This window comes from Ahaetulla prasina, chromosome 17 (genome assembly GCF_028640845.1).
Source record: "Ahaetulla prasina isolate Xishuangbanna chromosome 17, ASM2864084v1, whole genome shotgun sequence".
Lineage (NCBI taxonomy): Eukaryota > Metazoa > Chordata > Lepidosauria > Squamata > Colubridae > Ahaetulla > Ahaetulla prasina.
The window spans coordinates 2612296-2625855 of NC_080555.1; the positions used below are offsets into that span (position 1 = coordinate 2612296).

General features: G+C 46.1%; 1 protein-coding gene across 2 annotated transcripts; it reads right to left on the minus strand.

Moving 5' to 3' along the window:
• Positions 1 to 1145: 1145 nt before the first annotated feature.
• On the minus strand, positions 1146 to 12721 carry SLC39A1 (solute carrier family 39 member 1). Of its 2 annotated transcripts, none has more exons than XM_058159798.1 (4): positions 12582 to 12721; positions 6931 to 7295; positions 4940 to 5070; positions 1146 to 3703 (listed from the first exon to the last, which is right to left on the minus strand). In XM_058159798.1, the coding sequence occupies exons 2-4, from the start codon at positions 7139 to 7141 to the stop codon at positions 2999 to 3001; spliced, it is 1047 nt and encodes a 348-aa protein (XP_058015781.1). In that variant the 5' UTR covers positions 7142 to 7295; positions 12582 to 12721; the 3' UTR covers positions 1146 to 2998. The 2 variants fall into 2 exon arrangements, with proteins under 2 accessions (XP_058015781.1, XP_058015782.1); XM_058159799.1 differs by lacking the exon at positions 12582 to 12721 and adding an exon at positions 10847 to 10958.
• Positions 12722 to 13560: the final 839 nt, after the last annotated feature.

Genomic DNA, 13560 nt, shown 5'->3' on the forward strand with positions numbered 1-13560 from the left:
ACTCAGCAGTCTTAACAGAAGCGCAATTAAATTCTGCAGCACTAAAAGCAGCATTGAGGGTGTGTTTTGTGCGGTGTGCATGGTTTGTTTTTTTTTAAGGGGGAAAAAAAAACCCCCCAGAAAAATTAAGGGCCTTTTGCGGGATAAAATTCAGCACCTTTCAAAGCCGGAGCTAGGCAAAACACAAACACAGAGACAAAATGCCAATTAGAGCGCACTAAATTGAACCCCACATCCGCCATTGTGCGTTAATTAAGATTTAGAGCAGACGAGGGCGATCAAGCCGGCTCAATTCTCAATTTTTAATTTAGCCGATAAAAGCCTTCAGGGATTTGATGCTAGGCAATAACTGCTGCTATTGTGTTACTTACAGGGGGAAACATACCGGTATATACCGGAGCACTGGAAACCTGAAGACTAGCTGGCTGGTATATGCATGCCTGGTTTTTTTGGCCGTTTTTCAGGCCCGAAAAAGCCCACAAAATGGACTGAAAACAGCCCGAAAAAGGCCTGAAAACAGCTGGGAAAATGGCCCAAAAAAGGCCTGAAAACAGCTGGGAAAACAGCCCCCAAAAGGCCTGAAAACAGCTGGGAAAACAGCCCCCAAAAGGCCTGAAAACAGCTGGGAAAACAGCCCCCAAAAGGCCTGAAAACAGCTGGGAAACGGCCCCCAAAAGGCCAGAAAACAGCTGGGAAAACGGCCCCCAAAAGGCCTGAAAACAGCTGGGAAACGGCCCCAAAAAGGCCTGAAAACAGCTGGGGAAACGGCCCAAAAAAAGCCTGAAAACAGCTGGGGAAACGGCCCCCAAAAGGCCTGAAAACAGCTGGGAAAACAGCCCCAAAAAGGCCTGAAAACAGCTGGGAAAACGGCCCCCAAAAGGCCTGAAAACAGCTGGGAAAATGGCCCAGAAACTGCCTCCAAAAAGCCTGGTTTTTGGCCATTTTCAGGCCGTTTTCTGGCGCTTGCGAAGACCAGCTGGCCATCACGGATCTACGATAAAGAGATTGCTTACGATTCCCATTTGAACCCAGATCTCCAAGTTAAGGAAAGCGCTGGGGGGGGGGGGGAACCCACAACCCAACCAGAGATCTATTCCCACCCACCCAAAATCACGACAGGAATAAAAACAGCACAGGAACCAAACTGCGTGTAGTTAAAATAACAATTTAAAAAAATGCTTTTATTTGATTGCTCTAACCTAAGCCGAGTCCCAGTTTGTCAGTTCAATTCCCGCCCAAACACACAACACCCTTATTCCCTTTTTTGGCAAACAGAGTTGTCGTCTCTCCTCGCAACCCGCCCAAACACGCTGACATGCGCACACAGCTGTTTCCCCACCACCACCAATTACAAAACTGGGAACGCTACAAAATTTGCAAATCTCTCTCTATAAAAAAAAGAAAACAGCCCCCAGGTCTTTTTTTTTTCCCTAGATGCATCGGATTCTATCTCCCATCTTCCCCAACGGGCTGGGAACAATGGAAGTCGTGATGCCGGGACCTCTAGGGAAAAAAACCAACCTAATTTGGAAAGGTCTTCTTTGAATGGCACCCCTGGGCAGAGGGCAAAGTAAAAAAGGTGTCTTTGCTACTACGAAAACAAAAAAACCAAAAACTTTTCAAAACTTTAAAAATGTAAAAAGGAGGGAGGGGAACTTCTTTGCGGCCTTCGCTCCTAAATATTTTTCCCCCTCCCCACCACTCAATAAAATGCAGAAAAACGTGACCGTCCCATGCGCCTTTGCCCCACCACCCCCACCCCGTTCACGACGCACGAAAAGCAAGAACAAAAGATGCTTTCTTGAAACTTTCCACACACACACAAAAATAATAATGAGGCCAGCCTCCGTTCGTCCGAGGCCGTCTTTTAAAACGGAAAAGCTTCCAGGCGTTTTTGTAACCGTCCTTTGCATTTTTTTTTTGCAATTTTGGGGAAAGGGCCACCGTCTGCTAACCGAGATTCCCAACTTCCTAAAACGCTTTGTTAATACACCGTGCGAACCGGTTAAGACTAACCCAGATTTAGTTCTTTTCCTAGCAACCTGATTAGCTTCCTCGTTTCTCCAGCCCTCCCGACCCAAGCAACCAAATCCATAAATGGCAACGATTTGGCAGCGCCCTCTGACTCGGCTTAGAGCTGCCCTCGGTGACTTCTTCATCGTGTCGGTTCTTACCGCAGCTTTTGCCTAACCGGGTTCTCTGTAAGCCACCATCCGGCGCTCGAATCGGCCCAATATTTAGCCGGCGTTGTTGTTTTTGGAAACAATTAAACTTAAGGCATCGGAGCAAGCCAGTTTTTAACTACGACGGCCGAGTCGAGGAGCTGGGATGGAAACAAATTTGGATTGCCCAGGGATGGGAGAACCTCAAACTCTTGTCAAAGATGTGGAAAGAATCCTAAACTCAAAAAATGGGGAAAAAAACAACACTACAACCAACCTTGAAATCTGGGTTAATTTGCTTTCCCACGTCGGTCAAACATTTAAGGCACTAGAGGAAAAAAATTGAAGGCACTGTGGTTTTCCCACTCCGAAGCTGAACGGCACCAAAAATATATCTTTTTCCCACCCCCTCCCATCCCAATCCGATTTATTAAACACTCCTGTTTTCCACTAAATTTGAACTCCTAACCCCCAACACTGCAGAGCTCCGAAATGACCCGGTGGAAAATATTTCGAGTTTCAACGGAGCCGAAGTTCCGTCGCGCGGGGGGGGAGGGGGAATCTTCCTCTCGTCCTTTCCGGGATGGATTTGCAGCTTCGAAGGATGTCTTTCGATATCAGCGGAGTTCAATATCTCGAGGCGAGGCCTGGCAGCCGCGTTAAAGACAGAGATAAGCAAGAACAAAAGGAGTAAGCTTTTTTGGCAACGGGGCACCGAGGAAAAATATTTTGGCAAACTACCGTAAGGAGAAATTGCTGGCGTGGCGGAGAACGTTTCCCGCATATTGTGTCCGGGAGTGGGCTGTTTTTTCCCCCCCCTGCCCTTGCGCCGCCGCTCAGATCTTCACGAACAAAACGCTGGTGACCAGGGCGAATCCGAGCAGCAGAACAATGACCTTCAGGATACGTTGCTCGGAAGAGCCGAGTTCGTGGGGCAGGATCTCCAAAAATGTGATGTAGACGAAGGTTCCCGTAGCTAAGCCTTCCAGGACGCTGCGGGAGAGGCGGGACAGAGCCGCCATGGGGACCTCGGTCAGAGCCACCCCCAGCCCGATGCCGAACGGGGACATGGCGGAGAAGATAACCAGGCAGATCGCCACGACTCGGGGACGCAGCCTCCCTTGCAACAGCTTGAGGCTCAGGCTGAAGGCGATGGCGCCTTTGTGGATGAGAAGCGCCAAGCAGATCTCCAAGGCTTGGGTGCCGTCTTCCTGCAGGCCCACGGCCAGCCCTTCGAAGATGGAGTGGAGGGAGAGCGCCAGGAAAAGCACCGCCAAGCGGATGGCCGAGTGGGCGTTGAAGTCCACGTGGACGTGAGTGCGCTCGCCGGCCAGGCGGTCCCGAGCCAGGGGCCTCTGGGATCCTTCCGGCCAACTCTGTTCTTGCTGCAGGGAGGAATGCTGATGGGAAGCGGAGCTCAAGAGCGCCTCGGTTTCTTCCAGGGATCCCGACGGGTCCTTGTAAGCCAGCACAATCTGTTCCAATACCAGGACTACGAAAAAGCCCATGGCCAGGATGAATTCCTGCAAAGGGAAACGGAGCTGTCCCGGGAAGAGAGAGAGAAAAGACGACATCAGTTCGAGCCCCCTTGTTCCAGATTCTGACTTCCCCTTTCAGCTAGCCAGGTGTTCTGACCTAGGCATTCCCAAGAGCATGAAGCAGACTCCTTGTCCCGACAGAAAACCCTTTTTCTTAAGTTACTGTGAATTCCTCTCATTCACACCCAGCAAAGTCTTTCAAGGGAGAATTTACAGTCGCAGACCTTATCGGGCTTGGGGAGCTGCCAGGCCCGATATCTTCAAAACTTGGCAAGGAGTCACGAACCAATTAAGCGAACTAATTGTCTCCTGCAAACTCCCCTCCCCTTTCGTTCCTCTTTATTCCCTCTGGGAGGGGCCATTCATCGTCCACCTGTGGCTTTACTCCTGAGTTGACCCTTGTTCTTTAGCTGTTCCCTTCTCCTGGCAGCTCTGGGAACAGGCTCCAGCTGTTCTTCTGCCTCACTGATGTCTGACTCCGAAGGCAGCTGACGACTGTCAGACGGCCCTGGCCCCCTCTCTGCCTCCAATGCAGAGCCCTCATCAGAGCCTTCCCCAGATTCCAGGACTGGCCCAGGTTCCTCCCCAATCGCCTCGCTGTTTGAATCTGGTGCCAACTCTGTTGACTGGCCACAACAACAGGACCCCCGAATATCTTGAAGCACTGCCGTTCTTAATTCGGCGAATGACTAATCTCACACAGGGGGGGAAAAAGAAAAGGAAGACAACAATAAAAATAAAAAAAAATGCAACGATCGGAGGGAAGCCAGAGGCTGAGCCAAAGCAGGCCCTCCCTTGAGCACTCAGGACTTCTAAAAAGAGAACCTGCATGTGGAGAGGCAGTCTACCACAGAAGCTACGTACCAATTTGCAGATTTTACAACGTTTGGTTAAGCCACCGAAGGCACGAGGAGAATACTTTCTCCTTATACAGGAGAAATGCAGGATTTCTGCTCCGTCTCTATTAAAGCCTCCCCTGCAGAAATCTGCCTTCTAATTGCAGAGGGATTAATTAGCACACGTTCACATCAAAGAAAACACGGGATGCCAAGCGGCTTCTCTTCTCCCCTCCCTCCCCTCGTGCAATCACGCAAGCCCAAAACGGGATGCCGATACTCTCCTAAACCCAAACTCTCTCTCTCTCTCTCTTGCTCTCTCTCTTTCCTTTTGAGAGGGAATTAAAACCTAGACAGAACGTGGGATTTCGCAATCGTGGCCCATTCCCCAGACTCAACTCACCGTAACCTGCAAGTCATCCAGGGCTTCGTTAATGCTGGCTAGATAACTAGGAAGCAAATCGAGAAGGCACGTCCCCAAGAATATGCCGCCGGCAAAACAGCTCACCAGGCTCAGGGTTTTCCTTTGAGGGCCTGTGTTCGGAAGAAAACGGGAGGACGGGGGGGGGGGAGGGGGAATTTAAAAATTAAATTAAAATTGGCCAGCAATTACTGGGGAACGGCACTTTGGTATTTGGCCTGGCTACGTGGCTCAGTGGCTAAGATGCTGAGCTTGCCGATTGCAGCTCGGCGGTTCAAATCCCTAGTATAGGGTCTCCTGCGTGAGCAGGGGGCTGGACTAGATGACCTCCCAAGGTCCCTTCCCTCTCTGTTATTCTGCTGTTATTTTTTTTTTATTCCGCTTGAGCAGGGGGTTGGACTAGAAGACCTCCAAGGTACCCTTCCCTCCCGGTTATTCTTCTATTCTTCTTTTATCCTGCTTGAGCAGGGGGTTGGATTAGATGGCCTCCAAGGTCCCCTTCTAACTCTTGTTACTGTTAAGGTGTGGCTCTATCGGAGCGGCACAATCCTGATTCGGCTGCGAAATAACTTTTTTTTTTTTCCTTTTTGCAAGGGGATTTTTATTTTTTGTGGCAAAAGGCCGGGAGAGATGGTGGGGGGGGGACCGATCTAGAAAGATATCCATAATATAAATTGGATTCTATCCGAGGCCAAATACACAACATTTAAAGAAGGAAAAAAAAACCGTTCTCAACCGCATCCGGTTTGTTTTCAGCCATTCTTTCGCATCTCCTTTAAAAAGAATTTTTTTAAAAAAAAAAAAGTCTTATCGGCTACGTTTTTTCCCCTTCTTTGCCTCTTTTTCCCCAAACACAAGTTCCTTTGTTTCCCCTCCCCCCCCCCCCGGCTACCCCAAGAAAAAAGGAAAAATTATTTAAATCGGAAAGCACACATCCTGACGACCGCCCTCCTCTCCACCCTGAACCCCAAAACCATGTTTTTGCTGGGCCCTTTTCTCAAGATCAGGAATTTCCAATAACTATTTAACTTCCTGGGTTTTTTTTTTTATTATTATTATTATTATTTGGGCAGACAGAGAGAAAACTGGCTGAAAGCTAAACCAGGCAGTTTCGATCCGTCGGTATCTGCCCCCAAATTTTAGCAAGAGAGCCCACACTTGCGTTGCGTCATTTTAAAAAATGCTCTTCTTAAAAACAAGCGTTCCTGAAAACTTGCAAATAACACCCCCCTTTTATCCATTGCTGGTTTTCCCCCCTCAAGGCCACAGGAAAGATTAAATGTTCAAACGGTAAACTTAGGCAGGATTTTGAAATAAAAGCAGATAAGTAAACTCACCACTAGCCCCTTCGGATGCAGCCTGGGGGATAAACAGCCTCTAACTCCCTCTCTTGGAATGGACTCAAACCAAGAAAGTTTTCTTTTTTTAAAATAAGTTCTGATTCAGTTCAGATTCAATTCAGATTCTGTTTCAGTTCAGGTTCAGTTCTGATTTTGATTCAATTCCAATTCTGTTTCAATTTAGATTCAGTTCCAATTTAGTTCTGATTCAATTCTGATCGTTTCAGTTCCGATTCTGATTCTGATTTTGATTCAATTCCAATTCTGTTTCAACTCAGATTTAGTTCTGATTTAGTTCTGATTCGGATTCAATTCAGATTCAGTTCCAATTCAATTCAGATTCAGCTCTGATTCTGATTCTGATTCAATTCCGATTGTTTCAATTCCGATTCAGATTCAATTCAGATTCAGTTCTGATTCAATTCAGCTCCGATTCTGATCCAATTCTTTTTGTTTCAATTCCAATTCAGATTCAGTTCTGATTCAATTCAGATTCAGCTCCGATCCTGATTCAGTTCTGATTCTTATTCAGTTCCGATTGTTTCGATTCCGATTCTGATTCAATCCTGATTCAACCGGTTGCGGATTGGACCCCTAGACCCAGCAACCCCCCCACCCCCCCAACCTACATACCAAAACTTCCAGTGTTGAGGGCAGACCCCGGTCTCCGGAACAGCCAGAGGGGGATAAATGCACAAAGCAAAGTCACCAACAGGAGCAGTACCAGGGACCCCAGCTTTAGCTCCAGGGCTTGCACAGAGCGCGCTGTGCTCTCGTACGGGTTCCAGACCAGCTTGGTGTCCAGTTTCGTATCCGAGTCCCACGATCCAGCCATCCCGAACATGCTCCAATCGACAGACTTTTCAATTTGGTGGGGGGGGGGGGGTGTCTCCAAAAATTTGCCGAGCGGATCCCACACGCAAACGTCGCACCTAGTTTTAAATCCGTGGTGCTCTGTCCATGCCCGGCTGGTTTCGACGCGCGCCGACCGTCACAACCTAGAGGAAGAAACAGGGAGCACTGTACGACAGTCCTCGCTTAGCGGCCGTTCCAAGTTACGGCCAACTTTTCAAAAAGTCAACCGTTTTGAAGCTCCAATGGTCACACACACACACACCCTCAGTCAAAGGCTCCCTAGGTGGCTCAGCGGCTAAGACGCTGAGCTTGTCGATCAGAAAAGTCGGCGGTTCGAATCCCTAGTATAGGGTCTCCTGCCTGAGCAGGGGGTCGGACTAGATGACCTCCAAGGTCCCTTCCCACTCTGTGACTGTTACTATTGTTGGACACTCAGCAACCAGCTCAACCTGGCAAGCAGTCCTACAAATTGGTGCCTCTGCACGCTATTAATGTATTAAAATATTTATTAAAACATTTGGGGAATAACCAAATATTTGGGGCTTGGTTGTGCTCAGATTAGTCTGAGTTGCAGGGGGATTTGAGCTGGTGAGCTGCTCAATCCCCCTGCAATCCCCCTGCAATTCAGTCCCCTGCAACTCAGACTAATCTGAGCACAACCAAGCCTCCACCCAAACAGGACACACACCTAGCCAATCAGAGCACACAAAAAACCCCCATCCAATCAGAGCACAGCCAAGCTCCCACCCAATCAGTTCAAACTCCCACTAGCAGTTAAAAGGAAGAAACAGCTGCAATCACACATTTCTCCTCGAAGCAGGAAGCCGAAGCCTGAAGATGACGAAGTCTCATTCGTCGCCAAGACACTTCCAATTTTACGCGGGAGAAAACCCGAATAACCAAAGACCTACATACAAACACCCGTGAAAACCTCAGAAAACATACATATATATATATATATATATATATATATATATATATATATATATATATATATATATATATATATATATATATATATATATATATATATATTTAAATGTAAGCCAGCAACCGGGAAAGGAAACCGTCAATTGACCGATTCCAGTAATTTACCATTTCCAAGCAGCTGTTAAAATCCCCCCCAACCCATATTTCACCCCTCCTAATTTATACCCAAGGTCAAACAGAGGAAGGGGGGAAAAAACAACACAAGATTTTAGGACAGTCTGCAGAGATTCTGGGAAACCAGCCAGCTGAGTCTGGGATCCGAGAACTAGTCTTTTAATTTATTTATTTTTAAAATAAAAAAAAAGGTACATTTCAATTCTTGTTATTTAATTTCCTGCCAAGTTCGACCTCCAAGAGGAGGGGGGGGAAAAACAACAACAACTCAGCGGAATTTTGCCAAGTTGCGGGAACTAAATTTAATTGAGGTTTTCAGTCACTTCCGCTTAGGTTGCATATTTTTTAAAAAAAACAAAAACCGAGGTTTGTTTTTGTTTTGCAGAAAGAACAAGTCGTAAAATGGTCGGAATTGGGCAGATATTTTGGGAAAAAGAGGCTCATAAACGGGCCGGCTTTGCTTGCTTAAAAAGCAGGCCGGTTTTAAGAGAGCTCCCCTGGGTCAAGGCAGTGTATCTTCAAGAATCCTTTTCCAGCTTAAATTCCACTTTCCATCAATCCCTGAGTATCGAGGCTAACGGGTTGAAATTCGTAATTCAACATCTGGACGTTTGTCTGTTTATCTTTGGATTTGGCTGCGAAGAGAAATTTTTCTTCCTCTATTCAATTTTTGATTTTTTAAAAATTTTATTTTAACGCGATTCCAATGGCCTTTTCAGGAGCCGGAATACTGAAATGTTCACCCAAAATCTAGCCCGCCAAGCTAGAAACAAATGTGTTGAAAGGCAGTTCATTTCCAGAGCTTTTATGATATATAATTATAATTTATAAATACATATTCAGATGCATATAGTTTATATAAATTATATAATTACACTTATATAAATTTGTTAGGTAAAAATCAAAGGCCAGCCCTGATTAAAATACTGCCAATCATTTGATTTTAATGTTGGTTTTTAACTTTTCTATGTTTTAGCTTAGATGTCAGCCATTCAGCTACCGTATGGTAAATATGGGAGGTCAATATATTTTTATAAATAAATAAAAATAAAATCAACGTGGGGTGCTTGTTGTTGTTTTTTTTGTAAATAACTCGCAGTCTTTTGAGAAGCCCGATCTTGAAAATTTATTAAATTTGGATTTATTCAGACACACCTTGGCAAACCTTCAGGAGAAATCGAAAAGGGCAGAATTTTCTGATAAGTGGAAAATTAATTTAATTATCAATTACACACACACATCCTTTCCTCTTACGAAACAAACAATGATGACCTTCAATTCAAAGACAAGCCAAACCTGAATTAATCATGGGGCTGTTAAAACTACCAGCAACATCCAAGTCACCTGAGTTCTGCAGGTAGACTTTTAACTTACATCCAGGAAGGGATATGAGAATTGTAGTTCCATTTCTAGGCTGCACATTTCACCCAAACTGACTGTGGAATTAAAAACCCCAGGGATAATCTAAATAACATTCTGTTCTGTTGGAAAAGAAAGGTTATAATCTCTCATTTTGTTTTTTCCTAGCTTAAGTCATGACAAAGAGAGAGAGAGAGAGAGGGAAAAAAGAAAAGATAAGTCTTCCATTTCTACAAAGAGAAAGAAACTAATTAAAATTAATCCTGGCTTATTCACATCTGTATTAAATTTGAATTAAAAACTCAGTGAGGCTCAAAGTACGTGAACCAGAGATGCAAAAAAAAAAAAAGCAGCTTTCCAAATTATGCAAGTTGTCTCCATAACACCCCACCCCTCCTCAGGAAACCATCCCCAAGGCTCAAGTTTAGAGCCCCCCTCCACCCAAAATAAATCCAGTGGCCGTGAGTTCCACCAACCCTCAGCAGCAAAACAAACCTTAAACACACCTAGGGAGCAAAACTGCTTCAGCTCCTCATCCCTGCTAGAGTGAAGTTACTCCAAGTTACTTAGTTTGGCTACAACTCTCCACCTCCTCCCCTCTGGGGATGATGGGCTCTGTAGTCCAGCACACCAGGAGACACACAAATGGAGAGTCCCTAGGGTCTTTCTCCAAAGACGAACAGAGATGGGGGGGGGGGTCAGTTGATGGAGATACTCTAGGTACCCCTCTCTTCCTCCCCTCTGGGGATGATGGGCCCTGTAGTCCAGCACACCAGGAGACACTCTCTTGAAACAGAGGGTCCCTAGGCTCTTTCTCCAAAGACAAACAGGGCGTGGGGGGGAGGGTATGTCACTTGGTGGAGATAGTCTGGCTACCTCCCTCTTCTTCCTCCCTTCTGGGGATGATGGGCCCTGTAGTCCAGCACACCAAGCAGATACACCCTTGGGAAGGAAGGGCTTCCCCCCCCCCGGGTCTTGCTTCAAAGGGGTTCAATTGGTGCGTTGAGAGACCCCCAAGCCAACTCCTTGGACTTACTGAACCAGGACTACCGTGACCATCCTCCTTTGTGGCTGGGAAGCATGGGACTTGGGGTCCAAACCCAGCTTGGGGTGGGGGGTGTAATTAAGAATTTAAGGCTCCCTTCCGACTCTACTTTTGGGGAAGGGGGTCAGAGACCCTGTCCCGTCCCGTCCCGTCCCGCCGCCGCTCTGCGGGAGACCCCCGACTCACCGCCGGCTCCAACTCCGCGCAGTACCGAAAAGTGTCTGGACGTTCCAAAGGGGCGTGGCCGGGCCCAAAGGAGAGGAAGGGAAAACCCAAGTGTTGCACCGGCCAATGGGCTTCTCGGGCCTGGCGTTCGAAAGGGCGTGTCGGCCGGGAAAGAAAAAAAAAAGTTTCTCGCTCGGCCAATGGGAAGGCGTCCTTTTTTCAAGCTCGGGCGTTCGAAAGGGGAGGAGCGGCGAGGGAAAAAAAAAAAAAAAGCCAGGTTCGAAAGAGGCGGGTGTCCCCCTTCGCAGTCCCGATTGGCGGACGCCCAGACGGAAAGCAGGCGTAGCCAATGAGGAAGGCGCAATGCGGGAAAAAAGGGCTTTGAGCTGCGAGGCTCAGCTGGGCTGGTCGTCACGTGCGAAAGGAACTAACAGGGAGATCAAAGCGTGTTGCAGCATGCAGCGGGGGGGGGAAAGATAAATCAGAGCCCCCCCCTTCCTTCCAGAAAACTCCATTCCTGCCCCCTCATTTACCAATCAGCTGGAGTTGCAGGAGTTAAAATGCAACAGACACACAACCCAGGTTAACAAGTGCAAAGGCTGCATTCAGACAACCCGTGTTGACCCCTTTATTCCCTGATTCTTCCCTCCGGCTGCAATCAACTGGAATGCCCCCCCCCAATGCATACGTTGCTAAGTGAGACGGTTTGCTTTTTTTTTTTGCCCCGTTTTACGACCTTTTCTGCCTTCGTTGTTAAAAGTGACTCGCTGTGCCAGGTGTGAAGTTAGTCGTCACCCGGTCGTTAAGTGAATCTACTTCACCCCCACCCCCGTTGACTTGGCTCGCTTGTCAAGACGGTCGTAAAAGGGGATCGCGTGACGCTGTGCCCGTCATAAATGTGAGTCGGCGGTCAATAAATGCCCACCTTCTCCCAAATTCACCCTAAACACCCCTCTCAGTTTCTTAGGAGGGGTGCGTTTGTTGAAATGCTATATTTAAAATTACATTATTCACCTGCAAGATTAACAGTAACAAGAGTTGGAAGGGACCTTCGAGGTCATCTAGTCCAACCCCCTGGGAAACCTGTACTAGGGATTTGAACTGAGGAACTGCCGACTTTTCTGATCGACTAGCTCAGCGTCTTAGCCACTGGGCCACCGAGTCAGGCGAATGTAAAAAAAAACCCTACAGATGATAATATAATCCCAAAAAATTCTGGGATGTGCAGAAATGGATAGATTTAACTCTAAAAAAATCAAAGGAAAAGAAGATCCGGAATATTTTTATAACATGGGAACTATTCTACAAATGGTTAATTGACTGATACGGAGATTAGCGGAGTGGATTTATGTGAAATACGGACTGCAGAGTGAAAGTAAAACTGATGAATAAATATTTTGATGGTTATATAATCGATACTATAATGGAAAAGATAAGTGTGCTTTTCAATAACGATTGGTATTATCGTGCATACGTTTATATGTATCTAATTATCTAATTTTTATCACGCAGGGCTACCTTGATGTAATTTTAACATGGGTTTTATTATGGTTTTACTATAGTTTTAAATTTTTCAGCTAAATTGAATTCGATTTTTAAAATGCTTTTAATTTTTGTGTAATCTGTTTTATTTGGCTGTAAACCGCCCTGAGTCCTTCAGGAGAAGGGCGGTATATAAATTAAATTAATAAATTAATAAATAAAATAAATTATAATGATTATACATTAACACTTTGGACACCTAGAAAACACTCACCTGACTAGATGGCTCAGTGGCTAAGACACTGAGCTCGTCAATCAAAAAGGTCGGCCGTTGGCACGGTTCGAATCCCTAGTACCAGGTCTCTTGGGTGAAGAGGGGGTTGGACTAGATGAGCTCCAAGGTCCCTTCCGACTCCGTTAGTTACTGTAACATAGAAATGGAATTCATGATATTAAACAATACAGAATATTTATACACAAAATTATAAGAGAGCCCCCCCCCAAACAAAACAAAAAAAAAGCAAAGACGCATGAGAGAATTTGATTTATTTATTTTTTTCTGGAAATTTACTATATTGCCAAACGAACAGGATTTGCTTCCAGCCCATTGTGTCCTGGGGGGTGGGAAGTGGGGGCGGGGGGTGGAATAAGTGTGCAAACACACTTCCTTTGCAAGATTTTTTTTTTTAATTTTTACAGCCATTCTGAGCCTCGGGGCAAAGTTTATTGGTGCCTGGCCTTTATTTTTTAGCCCTTTCCATTGGCCAAAGTCTCGTGGGTTGGTCCTCGGAAAGGCAAGTTTCAGGATATTGAAGATCCTGTGTGGAGAAACGGGTTTTAAAATTTTTAAAAAAAGAGACAAAACTTCCTTGTCGGAGGACAAATGGGGACATTGTTCTCCTTCGCCTCCCCAGCTTTGCAAAACGAGGAGGACAAAGATCCGGGAATGAAGGGTTAATTTTATTTTTACTTTTTCCCTCCCCCTGCAGGGCTGCAGATTGCACCCCAAAAAGGAAAATGTATTTTTTTGGGGGGGTGGGGGGGAGATTCCTCAGAAGACAAATCTCTCTGCTTGGCAAATATTTGCAGAGTTTAAAAAGTTTTTGCATATTGCATTCCGGTGACGGCCTGTAAATTGATTTTGATTTTTTTTTTAATTTTTGGCTGCCCGGCATCCTGGAAAAAGGGAGCAATTTGGGGATTCTGAATAAGGGCTTTGATTCAGGTTGTCGCATCGTTTAATCTGACGTTAT